This window comes from Pristiophorus japonicus, chromosome 27, assembly GCF_044704955.1.
Source record: "Pristiophorus japonicus isolate sPriJap1 chromosome 27, sPriJap1.hap1, whole genome shotgun sequence".
Taxonomy (NCBI): Eukaryota; Metazoa; Chordata; class Chondrichthyes; family Pristiophoridae; genus Pristiophorus; species Pristiophorus japonicus.
The window spans coordinates 4,136,918-4,156,769 of record NC_092003.1 but is presented as its reverse complement, the minus strand read 5'-3'; the positions used below and the strand labels follow the sequence as shown (position 1 = coordinate 4,156,769).

The following is a 19,852-nucleotide window of genomic DNA, read 5'->3' as shown; positions in this document are numbered from 1 at the left end:
GGGGGGAGGAGAGGGAGGGTGGGTGGTGCGGGAGGAGAGGAAGGGTGGTGGGGGAGGAGAGGGAAGGTGGGGTGGGGGGGGAGAGGGAGGGAGGGTGGGAGGGAGGGAGAGGGAGGGAGGGTGGGGGGGGAAGAGGGAGGGGGGAAGAGAGAGAGGGGGAAGAGAGAGAGGGGGAAAGAGAGAGAGGGGGGAAGAGAGAGAGAGGGGGAAGAGAGAGAGAGGGGGAAGAGAGAGGGGGGAAGAGAGAGGGGGAAGAGAGAGAGAGGGGGAAGAGAGAGAGAGGGGGGGAGAGAGAGAGGGGGGGAGAGAGAGAGGGGGGGGAGAGAGAGAGGGGGGGGAGAAAGAGAGAGAGGGGGGAGAGGGGGGAGAGAGAGAGAGAGGGGGGAGAGGAGGGGAGCGAGAGAGGGGGGAGAGGGAGAGAGGGGGGAAGAGAGAAAGGGAGAGGGGGAAGGCAGAGGGAGAGGGGAGGGGAAGAGAGAGAGAGGGGGGGAAGAGAGAGAGAGGGGGGAAGAGAGAGAGAGGGCGGAAGAGAGAGGGGGCGGAAGAGAGAGGGAGGGGGGGAGAGAGAGAGGGGGGGGAGAGAGAGGGCGGCAGAGAGAGAGAGAGGGCGGCAGAGAGAGAGAGGACGGAAGAGAGAGAGAGGGCGGAAGAGAGAGAGAGGGCGGAAGAGAGAGAGAGGGCGGAAGAGAGAGAGAGGGCGGAAGAGAGAGAGAGGGCGGAAGAGAGAGAGAGGGCGGAAGAGAGAGAGAGGGCGGAAGAGAGAGAGAGGGCGGGAAGAGAGAGAGAGGGCGGAAGAGAGAGAGAGGGCGGAAGAGAGAGAGAGGGGGAAGAGAGAGAGAGGGGGAAGAGAGAGAGAGGGGGAAGAGAGAGAGGGGGAAGAGAGAGAGAGGGGGGAAGAGAGAGAGAGGGGGAAGAGAGAGAGGGGGGAAGAGAGAGAGGGGGGAAGAGAGAGAGGGGGGAAGAGAGAGAGGGGGGAAGAGATAGGGGGGAAGAGAGAGGGGGGAAGAGAGAGGGGGGAAGAGAGAGGGGGGAAGAGAGAGAGGGGGAAGAGAGAGAGGGGGGTAGAGAGAGAGGGGGGTAGAGAGAGGGGGGGTAGAGAGAGAGAGAGAGAGGGCATGAGGAGAGGGGGGGGAGAGAATGAGTTGCGAGAGAAGGGCAATGAGGGTGGGGGGAGGAGGCAGGGGGGAGAGAGGCAGATGGGGAGTGAGAAGAGGGAATAGAGAGGGGGGGAGTGAGGAAGGGGCATGGAGGGGGGGGATTGAGAGGGGGGGGAGTGGAGAGGGGTGAGAGAGGTGAGGGGGTTCGAGACGGACTTCCCAAGCGCTTTAACAGCAATGAAAGTATTTTTGAATGTGGGAAGCGCGGCAGCAAATTTGCGCACTGCAAACTCTCACAAACAGCAATGTGATAATGACAGATAATCTGTTTTTTTGTTACGTTGATTGAGCATAAATATTGGTCCCAGGACACCAGGGATAACCCCTTGCTCTTCCTTCAAATATTGCCATTATTGCCATCTTTTATGTCCACCTGAGAGAGCAGACAGGGCCTCAGTTTAACGTCTCATCCAAAAGACGGCACCTCCAACAGTGCAGCACTCCCTCAGTACTGCCCTCCAACAGTGCGGTGTTCCCTCAGTACTGCCCCACCAACAGTGCAGCGCTCCTCATTACTACCCCTCCGACAGTGCAGCGCTCCCTCAGTACTGCCCCTCCGAGTGCAGCGCTCCCTCAGTACTGCCCCACCCCCTCTCATCAGTACTGCACTGGAGTGTCAGCCTAAATTTTTTGTGAAACAGCCCATCAGGACTCACTGCCAAGGGCACTGGGTTGAGATGCTAGCATCCAGTTGGCACTCTTGAAACTGTACCCCAACATAAGTCAGCGCCATCAGAGCGGAGGGGAGAATAATTCATGAAAAGAAAATGAAAATAGAAAAACTATGAAGAAAGCGGGTGAAAAATGTTGATTCTAGGAGTTTTCACACTTTAAACGAAAGCAGATAAGTTCTTCTGGAGGAAAAAAAAGCAGGAACAAATCCTATTTCTCTGCTCGTGTTGCTCAGCAACTAGGAATTGCCAAATAAAGCATTGGATTGGTTGAAAACAACATGTCAATCAAAACAACCCTCCTACTTCCTGTCATGTGAAAACCTGGCTGTGCATAAAGGAAGTGAGGAGAACGGTCATTCTGCTGAAGCAGGTAATCAAATATGAAGCTACCCATTTTGTCGGTTTATTATTTGAGGGGGTGAAAGAAGTGAAGCTTTTCTTAAGCATGCCATTTGTAAAACAGTGATTATTTATCTTGAGTGATCAGCTGGTTTAATTTTGAGTTGTGTCAGCCGTGGCTCAGTGGGCAGCACTTTCGCCTCGGAGTCAGAAGGCCGTGGGTTCAAATCTCACTCTGGAAACTTGAGCACATAAATCTAAGCTAACACTCTCGTGCAGTGCTGAGGGAGCGCCGCACTGTCGGAGGGGCAGTGCTGAAGGAGCGCCGCACAGTCGGAGGGGCAGTGCTGAAGGAGCGCCGCACTGTCGGAGGGGCAGTGCTGAGGGAGCGCCGCACTGTCGGAGGGGCAGTGCTGAGGGAGCGCCGCACTGTCGGAGGGGCAGTGCTGTAGGAGCGCCGCACTGTCGGAGGGGCAGTGCTGAGGGAGCGCCGCACTGTCGGAGGGGCAGTGCTGAGGGAGCGCCGCACTGTCGGAGGGGCAGTGCTGAGGGAGCGCCGCACTGTCGGAGGGGCAGTGCTGAGGGAGCGCCGCACTGTCGGAGGGGCAGTGCTGAGGGAGCGCCGCACTGTCGGAGGGGCAGTGCTGAGGGAGCGCCGCACTGTCGGAGGGGCAGTGCTGAGGGAGCGCCGCACTGTCGGAGGGGCAGTGCTGTGGGAGCGCCGCACTGTCGGAGGGGCAGTGCTGAGGGAGCGCCGCACTGTCGGAGGGGCAGTGCTGAGGGAGCGCCGCACTGTCGGAGGGGCAGTGCTGAGAGAGCGCCGTACTGTCGGAGGGGCAGTGCTGAGGGAGCGCCGCACTGTCGGAGGGGCAGTGTTGAGGGAGCGCCGCACTGTCGGAGGTGCCGTCTTTCGGATGAGACGTTAGTGCAGACGGGGCCTCGGTTTCTCAGGTGGACATAAAAGATCCCATGGCATTATTTCGAAGAAGAGTAGGGGAATTCTTCCCGGGTGTCCTGGGCCAATATTTATCCCTCCAACACAACAAAAAAACAGATTATCTGGGTCATTATCACATTGCTGTTTGTGGGAGCTTGCTGTGCGTAAATTGGGTGCCGCGTGTCTACAGTAACTACACTTCAAAAGTACTTCATTGGCTGTAAAGGACTTCCAGTGGTTGTAAAAGGCTCTATATAAATGCAAGATTGCAAAGTGGCGCAGTGCAGCGGGACCTGGGGGTACTTGTGCATGAAACACAAAAGGATAGTATGCAAGTACAGCAAGTGATCAGGAAGGCCAATGGTACCTTGGCCTTTATTGCAAAGGGGATGGAGTATAAAAGCAGGAAAGTCTTGCTACAGTTATACAGGATATTGGTGAGACCACATCTGGAATACTGCATGCAGTTTTGGTTTCCATATTTACGAAAGGATATACTTGCTTTGGAGGCAGTTCAGAGAAGGTTCACTCGGTTGATTCCGGGGATGAGGGGGTTGACTTATGAGGAAAGGTTGAGTAGGTTGGGCCTAAACTCACTGAATGAGAGGTGATCTTATCGAAACATATAAGATTATGAGGGGGCTTGACAAGGTGGATGCAGAGAGGATGTTTCCACTGATGGGGGAGACTAGAACTAGGGGGCATAATCTTAGAATAAGGGGCCGCCCATTTAAAACTGAGCTGAGAAGGAATTTCTTCTCTCGGAGGGTTGTAAATCTGTGGAATTCGCTGCCTCAGAGAGCTGTGGAAGCTGAGACATTGAATAAATTTAAGACACAGATTGACAGTTTCTTAACCGATATGGGGTTTTGGGGAACGGGCAGGGAAGTGGAGCTGAGTCCATGATCAGATCAGCCATGATCTTATTGAATGGCGGACCAGGCTCGAGGGCCCGTATGGCCTACTCCTGCTCCTATTTCTTATATTCTTATGCAAGTCTTTTTCAGTTTCAGTTCTAGCAGGAGAGCAAGGAGGCAGATTGGCCCGGCCGGTGAGTCAAGTCAATGGAGGAACTCAACCCGACATCAGCGTTTGACAAAGATCCATTCGAGCTGGCGGCTGAAGACGTCTATGATATATCTTACATCATCGGCCGGGACTTGATGAAGCTCAGCGGCCCGGACGGCTGCCACATCGTGTCAGAGCTGCAGTACAAAATCATCCGGGTGCTGGAAATGTTCGAGGCTCTAGTGAACAAGCACAACCTGACGGTGGAGACGCTGAGAATTGAACGGGACAGCCTGCGAGTCGAAACGGAAAGGCTTCGACAGGCGGAAAGTGATTCGCAGCTGCAGCAAAGCGCGGGGCCGGACAAACTTGCAGTCGATGTCAATGACCCAGATCGCCCCCGTTTCACGCTCCAGGAACTGAGGGATGTGTTGCAAGAACGCAACAAGTTGAAGGCTCAGCTGCTGGTTGCACAAGAGGAGCTGGAGTGTTACAAAAGCGGATTAATCACCGCAAACAAATCTCCTATCCTGGAAACCAGTGAGTCGAGTGCGAGAGCTGGTCGTGAACAGACCATGATTAAAAAACTGTTCTCTCTCAAACACAGGAAACATCCTTAAACTCCAGGGAGATTCTGATCTCCAACAGGTTCCATGGGCATTACTCATTGTTTTGTTGAACAGAATGACAGTACTTTGGAACCACTGTATAATAGAAACATAGAAACATAGAAACATAGAAAATAGGTGCAGGAGTAGGCCATTCGGCCCTTCTAGCCTGCACCGCCATTCAATGAGTTCATGGCTGAACATTCAACTTCAGTACCCCATTCCTGCTTTCTCGCCATACCCCTTGATCCCCCTAGCAGTAAGGACCTCATCTAACTCCTTTTTGAATATATTTAGTGAATTGGCCTCAACAACTTTCTGTGGTAGAGAATTCCACAGGTTCACCACTCTCTGGGTGAAGAAGTTCCTCCGCATCTCGGTCCGAAATGGCTTACCCCTTATCCTTAGACTGTGACCCCTGGTTCTGGACTTCCCCAACATTGGGAACATTCTTCCTGCATCTAACCTGTCTAACCCCGTCAGAATTTTATGTTTCTATGAGGTCCCCTCTCATTCTTCTGAACTCCAGTGAATACAAGCCCAGTTGATCCAGTCTTTCTTGATAGGTCAGTCCCGCCATCCCGGGAATCAGTCTGGTGAACCTTCGCTGCACTCCCTCAATAGCAAGAATGTCCTTCCTCAGGTTAGGAGACCAAAACTGTACACAATACTCCAGGTGTGGCCTCACCAATGCCCTGTACAACTGTAGCAACACCTCCCTGCCCCTGTACTCAAATCCCCTTGCTATGAAGGCCAACATGCCATTTGCTTTCTTAACCGCCTGCTGCACCTGCATGCCAACCTTCAATGACTGATGTACCATGACACCCAGGTCTCTTTGCACCTCCCCTTTTCCTAATCTGTCACCATTCAGATAATAGTCTGTCTCTCTGTTTTTACCACCAAAGTGGATAACCTCACATTTATCCACATTATACTTCATCTGCCATGCATTTGCCCACTCACCTAACCTATCCAAGTCGCTCTGCAGCCTCACAGCATCCTCCTCGCAGCTCACACTGCCACCCAACTTAGTGTCATCCGCAAATTTGGAGATACTACATTTAATCCCCTCATCTAAATCATTAATGTACAGTGTAAACAGCTGGGGCCCCAGCACAGAACCTTGCGGTACCCCACTAGTCACTGCCTGCCATTCTGAAAAGTACCCATTTACTCCTACTCTTTGCTTCCTGTCTGACAACCAGTTCTCAATCCATGTCAGTACACTACCCCCAATCCCATGTGCTCTAACTTTGCCCATTAATCTCTTGTGTGGGACCTTGTCGAACGCCTTCTGAAAGTCCAAATATACCACATCAACTGGTTCTCCCTTATCCACTCTACTGGAAACATCCTCAAAAAATTCCAGAAGATTTGTCAAGCATGATTTCCCTTTCACAAATCCATGCTGACTTGGACCTATCATGTCACCTCTTTCCAAATGCACTGCTGTGACATCCTTCATAATTGATTCCATCATTTTACCCACTACCGATGTCAGGCTGACCGGTCTATAATTCCCTGTTTTCTCTCTCCCTCCTTTTTTAAAAAGTGGGGTTACATTGGCTACCCTCCACTCCATAGGAACTGATCCAGAGTCAATGGAATGTTGGAAAATGACTGTCAACGCATCCACTATTTCCAAGGCCACCTCCTTAAGTACTCTGGGATGCAGTCCATCAGGCCCTGGGGATTTATCGGCCTTCAATCCCATCAATTTCCCCAACACAATTTCCCGGCTAATAAGGATTTCCCTCAGTTCCTCCTCCTTACTAGACCCCCCGACCCCTTTTATAACCGGAAGGTTGTTCGTGTCCTCCTTCGTGAATACCGAACCAAAGTACTTGTTCAATTGGTCCGCCATTTCTTTGTTCCCCGTTATGACTTCCCCTGATTCTGACTGCAGGGGACCTACATTTGTCTTTACTAACCTTTTTCTCTTTACATATCTATAGAAACTTTTGCAATCCGTCTTAATGTTCCCTGCAAGCTTCTTCTCATACTCCATTTTCCCTGCCCTAATCAAACCCTTTGTCCTCCTCTGCTGAGTTCTAAATTTCTCCCAGTCCCCAGGTTCGCTGCTATTTCTGGCCAATTTGTATGCCATTTCCTTGGCTTTAATACTATCCCTGATTTCCCTTGATAGCCACGGTTGAGCCACCTTCCCTTTTTTATTTCTATGCCAGACAGGAATGTACAATTGTTGTAGTTCATCCATGCGGTCTCTAAATGTCTGCCATTGCCCATCCACAGTCAACCCCTTAAGTATCATTCGCCAATCCATCTCAGCCAATTCACGCCTCATACCTTCAAAGTTAGCCTTCTTTAAGTTCTGGACCATGGTCTCTGAATTAACTGTTTCATTCTCCATCCTAATGCAGAATTCCACCATATTATGGTCACTCTTCCCCAAGGGGCCTCGCACAACGAGATTGCTAATTAATCCTTTCTCATTACATAACACCCAGTCTAAGATGGCCTCCCCCCTAGTTGGTTCCTCGACATATTGGTCTAAAAAACCATCCCTTATGCACTCCAGAAAATCCTCCTCCACCGTATTGCTTCCAGTTTGGTTAGCCCAATCTATGTGCATATTAAAGTCACCCATTATAACTGCTGCACCTTTATTGCACGCACCCCTAATTTCCTGTTTGATGCCCTCCCCAACATCACTACTACTGTTTGGAGGTCTGTACACAACTCCCACTAACGTTTTTTGCCCTTTGGTGTTCTGCAGCTCTACCCATATAGATTCCACATCATCCAAGCTAATGTCCTTCCTAACTATTGCCTTAATCTCCTCCTTAACCAGCAATGCTACCCCACCTCCTTTTCCTTTTATTCTTTCCTTCCTGAATGTTGAATACCCCTGGATGTTGAGTTCCCAGCCCTGCTCATCCTGGAGCCACGTCTCCGTAATCCCAATCACATCATATTTGTTAACATCTATTTGCACAGTTAATTCATCCACCTTATTGCGGATACTCCTTGCATTAAGACACAAAGCCTTTAGGCTTGTTTTTTTAACACCCTCTGTCCTTTTAGAATTTTGCTGTACAATGGCCCTTTTTGTTCTTTGCCTTGGGTTTCTCTGCCCTCCACTTTTCCTCATCTCCTTTCTGTCTTTTGTTTTTGCCTCCTTTTTGTTTCCCTCTTTTGAAATGCTGACGAGAGATGGCTTTGCTTGCTCCTCATCCTTCTGAACTCCAACATTAATTTTCAACCTTTACTTTTTTTACACAAACCGAAAGATTAATTTTTCTACGTGTAAAATAACGAGATGTGTTTCTTTTTTCTAATTGGAGCAGAAATAAATGGAGTGGCAAACAGAAATTAAAGTAGATTAGCATATAAAGAAATTAAAGTGGATTTAATTTCTAACAGGCCACTTTTAGTTAAGTAAAAGCTCTGAACCACCATTATAATTCCAGAAAATGTGGCTATATATTACGTAGAAATTGTAACAGAAAAGGGCCGTTCGGTTCAACCAGTCCGTTTTGGCGTTTATCCTCCGCACGATTCCATAATGCTGCCAACTTATAAAGTGGACTTAAAATTAACAGATCTCCCAGAGTGAGGTGACCGCATTTGGTAATGGAGCAATGACTGTGGTGACATGGTTTTATTGCTTGTACCAGTTTGAGACAGGATCCTCCCTGCACTGATGAGGAGCAAGCAAAGCCATCTCTCGTCAGCATTTCAAAAGTTTGAAAAGTCAAACCACCTGGAAAGTTTTTTAAACTTTACTTAATTTACATAATAGTGTCAGCCACGGCTCAGTGAGCAGCACTCTCGCCTCTGAGTCAGAAGGTTGTGGGTTCAAGTTCCACTCCAGGGACTTGGGCACAAAAATCTAGGCGGGCACAAAAATCTAGGCTGACACTCCAGTGCGGTGGAGAGGGGCGGTACTGAGGGAGCGCCGCACTGTCGGAGGGGCAGTACTGAGGGAGCGCCGCACTGTCGGAGGGGCAGTACTGAGGGAGCGCCGCACTGTCGGAGGGGCGGTATTGAGGGAGCGCCGCACTGTCGGTGGGGCGGTATTGAGGGAGCAATGCACTGTCGGAGGGGCGGTATTGAGGGAGCAATGCACTGTCGGAGGGGCAGTCTTTCAGATGAGACGTTAAACCGAAGCTCCGTCTGTTCTCTCAGGTGGGCATCCTGGCCAATATTTATCCCTCAAGCATCATAACAAAAATAAATTATCTGGGTCATTATCACATTCCTGCTTGTTGGAGCTTGCTGTTCGCAAATTGGCTGCCGCGTTTCCTACATTACAACAGTGACTACACTCCAAAAGTACTTCATTGGCTGTAAAGCACTTTGCGACGTCCGGTGGTCGTGAAAGGCGCTCCCTTCGCATTGCACTGGAGTGTCAGCCTAGATTTTTGTATTTCTTTCTTAATGCCAATTGCAGTTATACTGTGGCTGGTGTGAAGCCAACGCAATGTGCAACTACCTCCTGGACCACTTTCCCAAATCAGCTTCGGGTGAGTGACTTCACATCTCAATTGCACGACATTTTGAGTCAATGAAAAGCTGAAACAACTTGAAATCAATGCAAGCTGTGTAATATTAGCTCAAGGCAGTCAACGTGTGCCAGGGATTGGTAATTTCCTATGGTCCTATAGGACCTATGGTCTTTATGTATCATTCCCACATGCTGAAAAATACAATCTTTACAAAGTGCCTCGAGCTACTGCACAGTTAACATGAAGTAAGTACAGTGTTTTGGATATTGACGGGCTAGGTTGTTGAGAAAGAATATATAAAGCACTGAATTTTGTCAGTTACTGGCTCGGCAGTTTTCAAGCCCTGGTAGAGTCTTGTCTGATACATTTTGGTGTCAAATATTGCTACCACCTTTGGTATTGATTATTAAATACATTTATTATTCAACGGTTTCTCGTGTCTATAATATGTATGAGAGAGAATTGGCACTCATTTCTGAATCAGCTGCCAGAACTGATATCGTTGATGTTTTTAAATAATTTAATCATATTTCTTCCCTGATACCAAACGCATCGGGCTGGATTTTCGGTTGTCTGATGCCTCAGTTAGCGGCCAGAGGGGGCGTTAATGGGAGTGTTGGAGATTACCGACTGGGAGCTCAGCTTTTAGCGCCCCAACTGAAAATTCATTAGAGGCTCACCGGGGGCACAAACCAATAGTGCCTGGCTGCTGATATTCGCTCCGATCCGGACGTGTTCCTGATGCAACGCCCACACTTGCACACCAGTCGGAAAATTAGGTGCGTGTGTTAGGTACAGTGGGTACAGAGTCGGTAACTGGTGGCTACTTAGAGATGAGGAAGCGCTTCCCTCGGAGGTCACAATCAGTGCAACGTTTACACACAGCACGGTGCGTGAGCCTCTGAGTTTACAGCAGCAGACAGACATAACAGTGCAGGTTGAAAACAAGTGATTTTGACAACTTTATTGGGGGCATTACTATGCCATGCTTTTAAGACTCAGCATTTCCCAGGATCTGATTTGGAGTTCCGTGCATGCACAATGGGCCCACAAAATGTACCGACCAAACTTTCATTATCACGGTCCCCACCAGCTCCAGTGTGTATCGGCTGAGTTATCGCCCCCGTTAGCTCTTGAACCAATTCTGATGAATTTTTGGGCGGGAGGCACAAACTTTTTCAAGGCACTAAAAGTACCACTCCGCCTGGGTTAACGCCGCAACAGAGACTCAACCGAATTTCTCCCCTATTTACTTTTTAGCACTTTCAATGGACTCTGAAATGTTAAGTTCACTGATAAAATTGAGTTTTATTTCACCCACCCTTGCTAACTTTCTTGCATCCTCTCTTGAGGAAGGCATCGGGAAAAGGTTTCAGCACGGCAACGAAATGGCCACTCTATCTGCACACCGAGCAGATGCAAATCATCAGGCTATTTGGAGAACACCACAGCCAAGTCCAATCCTATGGTCACGCAACTTCCACACATTCACATTTCCAGCAAGGGCCACCGGATTATAACCAAGACCGGGAACCTGTGCTGATCGTCTCCTCCACGACCATACCCCCTGCCACCCCCCCCCCCCACTTCTTTCCACAGCTCTGTACTTGCTTATAAACTGTTAACGCTCTAACTTCGTCCAGTGCTGATGAAAAGTCATCGACCTGAAATGTTAACTCTGTTTCTCTCATACAAACATAGAAAATAGGTGAAGGTGTAGGCCATTCGGCCCTTCAAGCCTGCACCACCCTTCAATAAGATCATGAGAGATCATTCCCTCAGTACCCCTTTCCTGCTTTCTCTCTCTCTAACTTCGTCCAGTGCTGATGAAAAGTCATCGACCTGAAATGTTAACTCTGTTTCTCTCATACAAACATAGAAAATAGGTGCAGGAGTAGGCCATTCGGCCCTTCGAGCCTGCACCACCATTCAATAAGATCATGAGTGATCATTCCCTCAGAACCCCTTTCCTGCTTTCTCTCCACAGCCCTTGATCCCTTTCGCCGTAAGGGCCATATCTAACTCCCTCTTGAATATATCCAATGAACTGGCATCAACAACTCTCTGCGGTAGAGAATAACAACTCTGAGTGAAGAAGTTTCTCCTCATCTCAGTCCTAAATGGCTTACCCCTTATCCTTAGACTGTGTCCCCTGGTTCTGGACTTCCCCAACATCGGGAACATTCTTCCTTCATCTAACCTGTCCAGTCCCGTCAGAATCTTTAAGTTTCTATGAGATCCCCTCTCATCCTTCTAAACTCCAGCGAATGAAGGCCCAGTTGATCCAGTCTTTCCTCATACGTCAGTCCCGCCATCCCGGGAATCAGTCTGGTGAACCTTCGCTGCACTCCCTCAATAGCAAGAACGTCCTTCCTCAGATTAGGAGACCAAAACTGAACACAATATTCCAGGTGAGGCCACACAAAGGCCCTGTACAACTGCAGTAAGACCTCCCTGCTCCTATACACAAATCCCCTAGCTATGAAGGCCAACATACCATTTGCCTTCTTCACCACTTGCTGTACCTGCATGCCAACTTTCAATGACTGATGAACCATGACACCCAGGTCTCATTGCACCTCCCCCTTTCCTAATCTGCCGCCATTCAGATAATATTTTACCTTCGTGTTTTTGCCCCCAAAGTGGATAACCTCACATTTATCCACATTATACTGCATCTGCCATGTATTTGCCCACTCGCCTAACCTGTCCAAGTCACCCTGCAGCCTTTTAGCGTTCTCCTCGCAGCTCACACCGCCACCCAGTTTAGTGTCATCTGCAAACTTGGAGATATGACACTCAATTCCTTCATCTAAATCATTAATGTATCACCACCCTGACCTGCTTGTTCCAGTATTTTTGTTTTTATTTCTTACTGTTTCCTTTCCTGATTCAGGGACACGGAGACGAATTGAAGTTGAAACATAGAAGATACTGAGGAGGGGTTGACAGGGTCGATCCTGAGAGGATGTTTCCACGGGCTAGAGAGTCTAGAACTAGGGACCCCTCAGGATAAGGGGTCAGCCATTTTAGACTGAGATGAGGAATTTCTTCACTCATGAGGGTGGTGAATCTTTGGAATTCTCTACCCCAGAGGACTGTGGATGCTCAGTCGTTGGGTATATTCAAGGCTGAGATCGATAGATTTTTGGACTCTAAGGGAATCAATGGTTATGGAGATCGGCGGGAAAGTGGAGTTGAAGTCAAAGATCAGCCATGATCTTATTGAATGGCAGAGCAGGCTCGAGAGGCTGCATGGCCTACTCCTGCTCTTCATTCTTATGTTCATAATTGTAGAGCCCCTCCTCCCACTTCTCTCCAGGCTGATCTCTTAACTCTACAGACTTAATGACCACTAAAAACTAACGAGCTGTAAAATGTGATTTTTTTTAAAAAGAAAGATTTTCAGGATAAAAGGGAACACATTTGAGTACGAACCATTTACAGTGCTAACTTCTTGAGGTATTTTCTCTTTAAAGTTTATTTTCAAAATATATTACTCACCTTCAGCCAAGTCTTTCCATGTTTGAATCTCATCCAGCATAACAAACCTTTCGGCTTTGTAGTACATTCGCCTTTCTGTTCTATCAATTTCCTCCAGATGCTCTTTATGAGAAAAAAGACAAACAAAAAGGGTCTGTATCTCTGGTCCTGTTTTTCCTCAGGAATTTTTCATTCTACTTTAGATCCTCTTGCCACGCCACACCTCCTCCTCCCTCCCTAAATAGCCAGTCCACCTATTCCAAGGCTAGGATAGACTGGCAAATTATATTTAAAGGATTGACGGTAGATAGACAATGGCAGACATTTAAAGATCACATGGATGAACTTCAACAATTGTACATCCCTGTCTGACGTAAAAATAAAACAGAGAAGGTGGCTCAACCGTGGCTAACAAGAGAAATTAAGGACAGTGTCAAATCCAAGGAAGAGGCATATAAATTGGCCAGAAAAAGCAGCAAACCTGAGGAGTGGGAAAAATTTAAAATTCTGCAGAAGACGACAAAGGGTTTAATTAAGGGGGAAAATAGAGTACGAGGAACTTGCAAGGAACATAAAAACTGATTGCAAAAGCTTCTATAGATATGTGAAGAGTAAAAGATTAGTGAAGACAAATGTCAGAATCAGGTGAATTTATAATGGGGAACAAAGAAATGGCAGACCAACTGAACAAATCCTTTGGTTCTGTCTTCAATAAGGAAGACGCAAATAACCTTCCGGAAATACTAGGGGACCGAGGGTCTAGCGAGAAGGAGGAACTGAAGTTATTCGTCAGGAAATTGTGTTAAGGAAATTGATGGGATTGAAGGCCGATAAATCCCCGGGGCCTGATAGCTGCATCCCAGAGTACTGAAGGAAGGTGGCCCTCGAAATAGTGGATGCATTGGTGGTCATTTTCCAACATTCTATAGACTCTGGATCAGTTCCTATGGATTGGAGGGTAGCTAATGTAACCCCACTTTTTAAAAAAGGAGGGAGAGAGAAAACAGGGAATTATAGACCGGTTAGCCTGACATCGGAAGTGGGGAATCAATTATTAAAGATGGAATAGCAGCGCATTTGGAAAGCAGTGATAGTATCGGTCCAAGTCAGCATGGATTTATGACAAATCTTCGAGAATTTTTTTGAGGATATAACGAGTAGAGTGGACAAGGGAGAACCAATGGATGTGGTGTATTTGGACTTTTAAAATGCTTTTGACAAGGTCCCACACAAGAGATTGATGTGCCAAATTAAAGCATAGTATTGGGGGTAATGTATTGACATGGATAGAGAACTGGTTGGTAGACAGGAAGGAAAGACTGGGAATAAACAGGTCCTTTTCAGAATGGCATTTAGTGACTAGTGGGGTACCGCAAAGTTCAGTGCTTGGACCCCAGCTAGTTACAATATACATTAATGATTTAGACGAAGGAATTGAATATAATATCTCCAAGTTTGCAGCTGGGTGGCAGTATGAGCTGTGAGGAAGATGCTAAGAGGCTGCAGGGTGACTTGGAAATGTTAGGTGAGTGGGCAAATGCATGGCAGATGCAGTATAATGTAGATAAATGTGAGGTTATCCACATTGGTGGCAAAAACAGGAAGGCAGAATATTATCTGAATGGTGACAGATTAGGAAAAGGGGAGGTGCAATGAGATCTGGGTGTCATGATATATCAGTCACTGAAAGTTGGCATGCAGGTACAGCAGACTGTGAAGAAGGCAAATGGCATGTTGGCCTTCATAGCTAGGGGATTTGAGTATAGGAGTAGGGAGGTCTTACTGCAGTTGTACAGGGCCTTAGTGAGGCCTCACCTGGAATATTGTGTACAGTTTTGGTCTCCTAATCTGAGGAAGGCCATTCTTGCTACTGAAGGAGTGCAGCGAAGGTTCACCAGACTGATTCCCGGGATGGCAGGATTGACATATGAAGAAATATTGGAGCGACTAGGCTTATATTCACTGGAATTTAGAAGAATGAGAGGGGATCTCATGGAAACATATAAAATTCCGATGGGATTGGACAGGTTAGATGCAGGAAGAATGTTCCCGATGTTGGGGAAGTCCAGAACCAGGGGTCACAGTCTAAGGATAAGGGGTAAGCCATTTAGGATCGAGATGAGGGGAAACTTCTTCACTCAGAGAATTGTGAACCTGTGGAATTCCCTCCCACAAAAAGTTGAGTTCAGTTCGTTAGATATATTCAAAAGGGAGTTAGATGTGGTCCTTACGGCTAAAGGGATCAAGGGGTATGCAGAGAAAGCAGGAATGGGGTACTGAAGTTGCATGATCAGCCATGACCATATTGAATGGTGGTGCAGGCTCGAAGGGCCGAATGGCCTATTCCTGCACCTATTTTCTATCTTTATGTTTCTATGTTCTATGTTAACCACTCACTGCGTTAAAAAAGCTTTTCTTCATGTTGTAAGAACAAAACAGGAGCAGGAGTAGGCCATTTGGCCTTTTGAGCCTGCTCTGCCATTTAATACAATCATGGCCAATTTGATCATGGACTCAGCTCCACTTCCCCACCTGCTCTCCTAACCCTTTACTCCCTTTTCGTTCAAAAATCTGTCTATCGCCACCTTAAATATATTCAATGACTCAGCCTCCACAGCTCTATGGGGCGGAGAATTCCACAGATTCACGATCCTCGGAGAGAAAAAAATCCTCATCTCCATCTTAAATAGGCGACCCCTTATTCTGAGAATGTGCCCCCTCGTTCTTGATTCCCCCACGAGGAGAAACATTCTCTCAGCATCCACCTTGTCGAGCCCCCTCATAATCTTACATGTTTCAATAACATCACCTCTCATTCTTCTAAACTCCAATGAATATAGACCCAACCTTTCATCAAAAGACAATCCTTTCATCGCAGGAATCAACCTAGTGAACCTTCTCTGAACTGCCTCCAATGCAAGTATATCCTTCCTTAAATGAGACCAAAACTGTACGCAGTACTCCAGGTGTGGTCTCACCAACACCCTGTACAGTTGTAGCAGGACTTGTCTGCTTTTATACTCTATCCCCCTTGCAATCCAAAACTTCATACGATTCACCCAGTGCTGTGGATCTTGTAATGATTTGGATATTTTCGTCTGAGCAGGTGCAGTGTGCCTAACTTCCTAGAACGCAGCAGTACCCGACAATTGCACTCGTGGAATATTTTCCTTTGGCTTCAAGCACTATCTATTCAGTAACTTTTCTTCCAATAATTTTAGAGAACAAGATAACCAATTCATCAAGCTTTATTGAGATGAAATGTATAATTTATTTTTCAACGCAGATACCTTGTGTATGGCGATGTGAGGGGGCAGGGGGTGGGAGTGTTCTGTTGTAGATTGTATTGTGACCCATAAGCTTAAAAAAGTCTCTGAGGGAAACAAATAGGAAGGAAGGAGGTTAACAGGTTGAAGGTGAAGGGTTCGGTGTGCACATTTATTTCAAGCCTATTGTTGAATTTAGGGTATATGAGTTCAAGTCAGGTTTTGATATTTTGCAGTAAACTAGCAAATAGTCCATGATGTTGCCCACAGTTAATTGCTGAATACAAGTTTTTTTTTAAATATGCAAGAAAACAATGGGAGACTTCAGAGATTTGTTCTCCAGAACTATCGATTGGCTTCAGCCTGTAACCAGATGGCGATAATTTAAACAGCAAAACTTAAATGTTGATCGAGAATGGTGTCCAATAATCATGACCTCTTGCCCCTTGTGCATCCCTGATTTCCATTACTTAACCACTGCCTTCAGCCGTCTAAGCCCGAAACTCTGAAATTCCTTCCCTAAACCTCTCTTTCCTCCTTTAAGACGCTCCTTAAAACCTACCTCTGGTCAACTGTCCAGGTATTTCTTTTATGTGACTTGGCATCAAATTTTGATGTCCAAAAGATAATTAGACATGTACCTGTACTTGAAGTGGGCTAATTGGCAGGGCTATGGGAGAAAAAGCTGGGGTGCACGACTCAATTAGACAGACCTTTCTAAGAGCCGGCACAGGCACGATGGGCCGAATGGCCTCCTTCTGTGCTGTAAGATTTCTGTGATTTGAATGCTCCTGTCAATCGCCTTGGGACATTTTACTAGATTAAAGGTGCTAGATAAATGCAAGTTAGTGTGACATGGGCAAGTAATATTTGTTGTGAGGAATACTTAATATATTGGAATGCTAGATGCATTTTTTTTATTCTTAATCCCTACATATTAAAAAAGACTGACTACGTATTCAAAAAGGTTATTTTATAATAACTGAAAAATAAATTTGAAAGTTGGGAGGCACTCATTACTTTTCGTAAGGTACTCAGTGATTTTCTTAAGGCAGACCGTGTGTATTATTGGTCCTTTTGCATAATGCATTTGAAATATTCTTGGATTCCCCCCAGTGCAAATATATGTTTATAAACATTAAAAGGAAGATTTATTTCCCCCGCTTTGCGTTGGGGAAGGATGGTGCTTGTGTGAAAGTGTCAGCGCAGCACTGTCGGAGGGGCGGTACTGAGGGAGCGCCGCACTGTCGGAGGGGCAGTACTGAGGGAGCGCCGCACCGTCGGAGGGGCGGAACTGAGGGAGCGCCGCACTGTCGGAGGGGCAGTACTGAGGGAGCGCCGCACCGTCGGAGGGGCGGAACTGAGGGAGCGCCGCACTGTCGGAGGGGCAGTACTGAGGGAGCGCCGCACTGTCGGAGGGGCGGTACTGAGGGAGCCCAATTTTTGTCCCTCAACCAACATCACTACAGACGATGTTGCTGTTTGTGGGAGCTTGCTGTGCGCAAATTGACGACTCTTATGTTCACGGAAAAAAAAACGTACTTCATTGGCCGTGAAGCGCTTTGGGACATCCTGAGGTGGTTGTACAATTGCAAATCTTTCTTGTGTGTGGGGAAGGAGAAAGAAATACTTTTGACTTTTTTTTGTGTTTGGCCACTTTGTGTGTGTGTGTGTGTGTGTGTGTGGGGGGGGGGGGCGGGGGGGGGAGAAATAAATACTTTGGGCTATTTTTGTGTGTGGGTTAATAAAAAAAAACATATTTTTGGCCACTTTTTGCGTGTGGGGGTGAAATAAATACTTACTTGTGGCCATTTTTTTGTGCGGGTTAAAAAATAACTTATTTTGGCCACTTAGTCTGCATGTGGGGGGGGGGGGGGGGAATAAATACTTTTGACCATTTTTTTGTGTGGGGTTAGTAAAAATATATATTTTTGGCCACTTTTTGTGTGAATGGGGAAAGAAATACTTACTTTTGACCATTTTCTGTGTGTGTTTGGCCACTTTGTATGTGTGTGGGGGAAAAATAAATACTTTTGCCCATTTTTGTGTGTGTGGGTTAATAAAAATAACGTATTTTTGGCCACTCTTTGCACGTGGGGTGAAATAAATACTTACTTGTGGTCATTTTTTTGTGAGGGGTTAATAAAAATATGTAATTTTGGCCACTTTTTGTGTGTATGGGGAAATAAATACATACTTTTGTCATTTTTTTTGTGTGGGGTTAATAAAAATATATATTTTTGGCCACTTTTTGTGTGAATGGGGAATTAAATATTTACTTTTGACCAAGTGTGTGTGTGTGTGTGCTTGGTCACTTTTTGTGTGTGGGGGAGGGAAATAAAGAGTTACTTTTGACCATTTTTGTGTGTTTGGCCACTTTTTGTGTGTATGGGAAAATAAATATCTACTTTTGGCCACTTTTTGTGTGTGTGGGGAAAATAAATACTTACTTTTGGCCACTTTTTGTGTGTGGGTGAATTAAAAACGTATTTTTGGCTACATGTGAAAAAACAATAGCTTGCTTTTTTTTTTGTATGTGTGTGGTGGGCTATTTCTGGACACCCATGGGGAGGCAGCAATACTTACTTTTAGCCACTCTCCAGTCGGCGGCGGAGCCCAGCTGGCAGCCGCTCATGGCGGCGGCGGACATGGAGAGGAGGCGACCGACCGCTGCGCTGGCCGGCAGCGAGTGACGAGCGGCGACAGGTGCAGGAGGCGGGAAGCCGGCGGACAGCCGCGGTCGCGCGGCGGGAGGGGCACGTGATGGGCGCGCGTGCAGCGGCGGCGGCGGTTGGGATGCGCCGGCGTTCGAAACGGCCAACTGCCGCCCGCCGCGACACACCAGCTTCGCCTTCGCCGCCGCCCGCTCGATTCGGAACCACATTTTGGTCGATGGTTTCCGTCGTCGAGTCTTGCAATGGTGATATATTTTATATTTCAGCTGCGAGGGCGGCGGAGAGGAGACGAGGGGTGAGGGGGAACCAATTAGAGCAGGGGACATAGGGCGGCCCAATCAATTTAGGGACGGGGAATAGAGGACGAATCAGATTAAAGGAGGCGAGAGGGGCGGCCCAATCAATTTAGAGAAGGTGGGGGGGGGTTTGCTGCAAAACCAATCAAAGGGAGACTCAAATCAGAAATTATAGGCGGCCCAATCAGAGATCAGACGAGTTGACAGCAAGACCAATCAGATTAGAAGAAGCCATTGGGCGGCCCAATCAAATTAGAAAAGGGGGGGGTTTGCAGGACCAATCAAGACAATAAAGGGAGGTTCAATCAGAAATTCGAGGAGGTGACAGGGAAGGGACCAATCAGATTAGAGGAGGCGATAGGCAGACCAATCAGATTAGAGGGTCAATCAGAGCTGAGAGATGGGGATAGGGAGACCAATCAGCTTAGACGAGGAAATGGGGCCAATCAGATTAGACGAGGGGGTAGGGGGACCAATCAAAATTAGACGAGGAAATGGGGGCCAATCAAAATTAGACGAGGAAATGGGGGCCAATCAGCTTAGACGAGGACAATACCCAGCGCACGGGCCCCTGGGACTTGTAGTTCCCCTCCCTCCCGTTGGTTCTCTGCTGTATTTCACTGGGTTCCTTCCCACAGGCACCAAATATCACCAAACAGTAACTGCGTGTTTAAGAGAGCTTGTAGAATCTCAGCGCACAGAAGGTGGCCATCCGACCCATCGTGCCTGTGCCAGCTCTTTGGTACAGTTATCCAATTCGTCCCACTCCCCCGCTCGCTCACAAATTTTCTCCCTTTAAGTTTTTATCCATAAGAACATAAGGAGCGACCTATCAAAAGCCCAGCGGGAGATCGAGAGCCAGCGGCAGTTGGTGAGACGCGGGAGCGACCTATCAAAGGCCCAGCGGGAAATCGAGAGCCAGCGGCAGTGGGTGAGA

At 47.5% G+C, this 19,852-nt stretch overlaps 2 protein-coding genes across 2 annotated transcripts in view; one reads left to right on the top strand and one right to left on the bottom strand.

Annotated features, from left to right (window-relative positions):
* The window catches only part of LOC139239429 (ADP-ribose glycohydrolase MACROD1-like), a 1,029,639-nt gene extending 1,010,725 nt beyond the window's left edge, over window positions 1-18,914 (bottom strand). The window contains exons 1-2 of the mRNA XM_070868158.1: window positions 18,531-18,914; window positions 12,700-12,801 (exon numbers count right to left, since the gene is read on the bottom strand). Of these exons, the coding sequence (XP_070724259.1) occupies window positions 12,700-12,801; window positions 18,531-18,828 (400 nt within the window). The 5' untranslated portion in view covers window positions 18,829-18,914. The remainder of the gene's footprint in view (window positions 1-12,699; window positions 12,802-18,530) is intronic.
* LOC139239285 (RILP-like protein 2) lies at window positions 2,162-4,892 on the top strand. Its single transcript, XM_070867955.1, has 2 exons — window positions 2,162-2,201; window positions 4,115-4,892. Exon 2 carries the CDS (start codon window positions 4,172-4,174, stop codon window positions 4,733-4,735), a length of 564 nt encoding a protein of 187 aa, XP_070724056.1. The 5' UTR covers window positions 2,162-2,201; window positions 4,115-4,171; the 3' UTR covers window positions 4,736-4,892.
* Window positions 18,915-19,852: the final 938 nt, after the last annotated feature.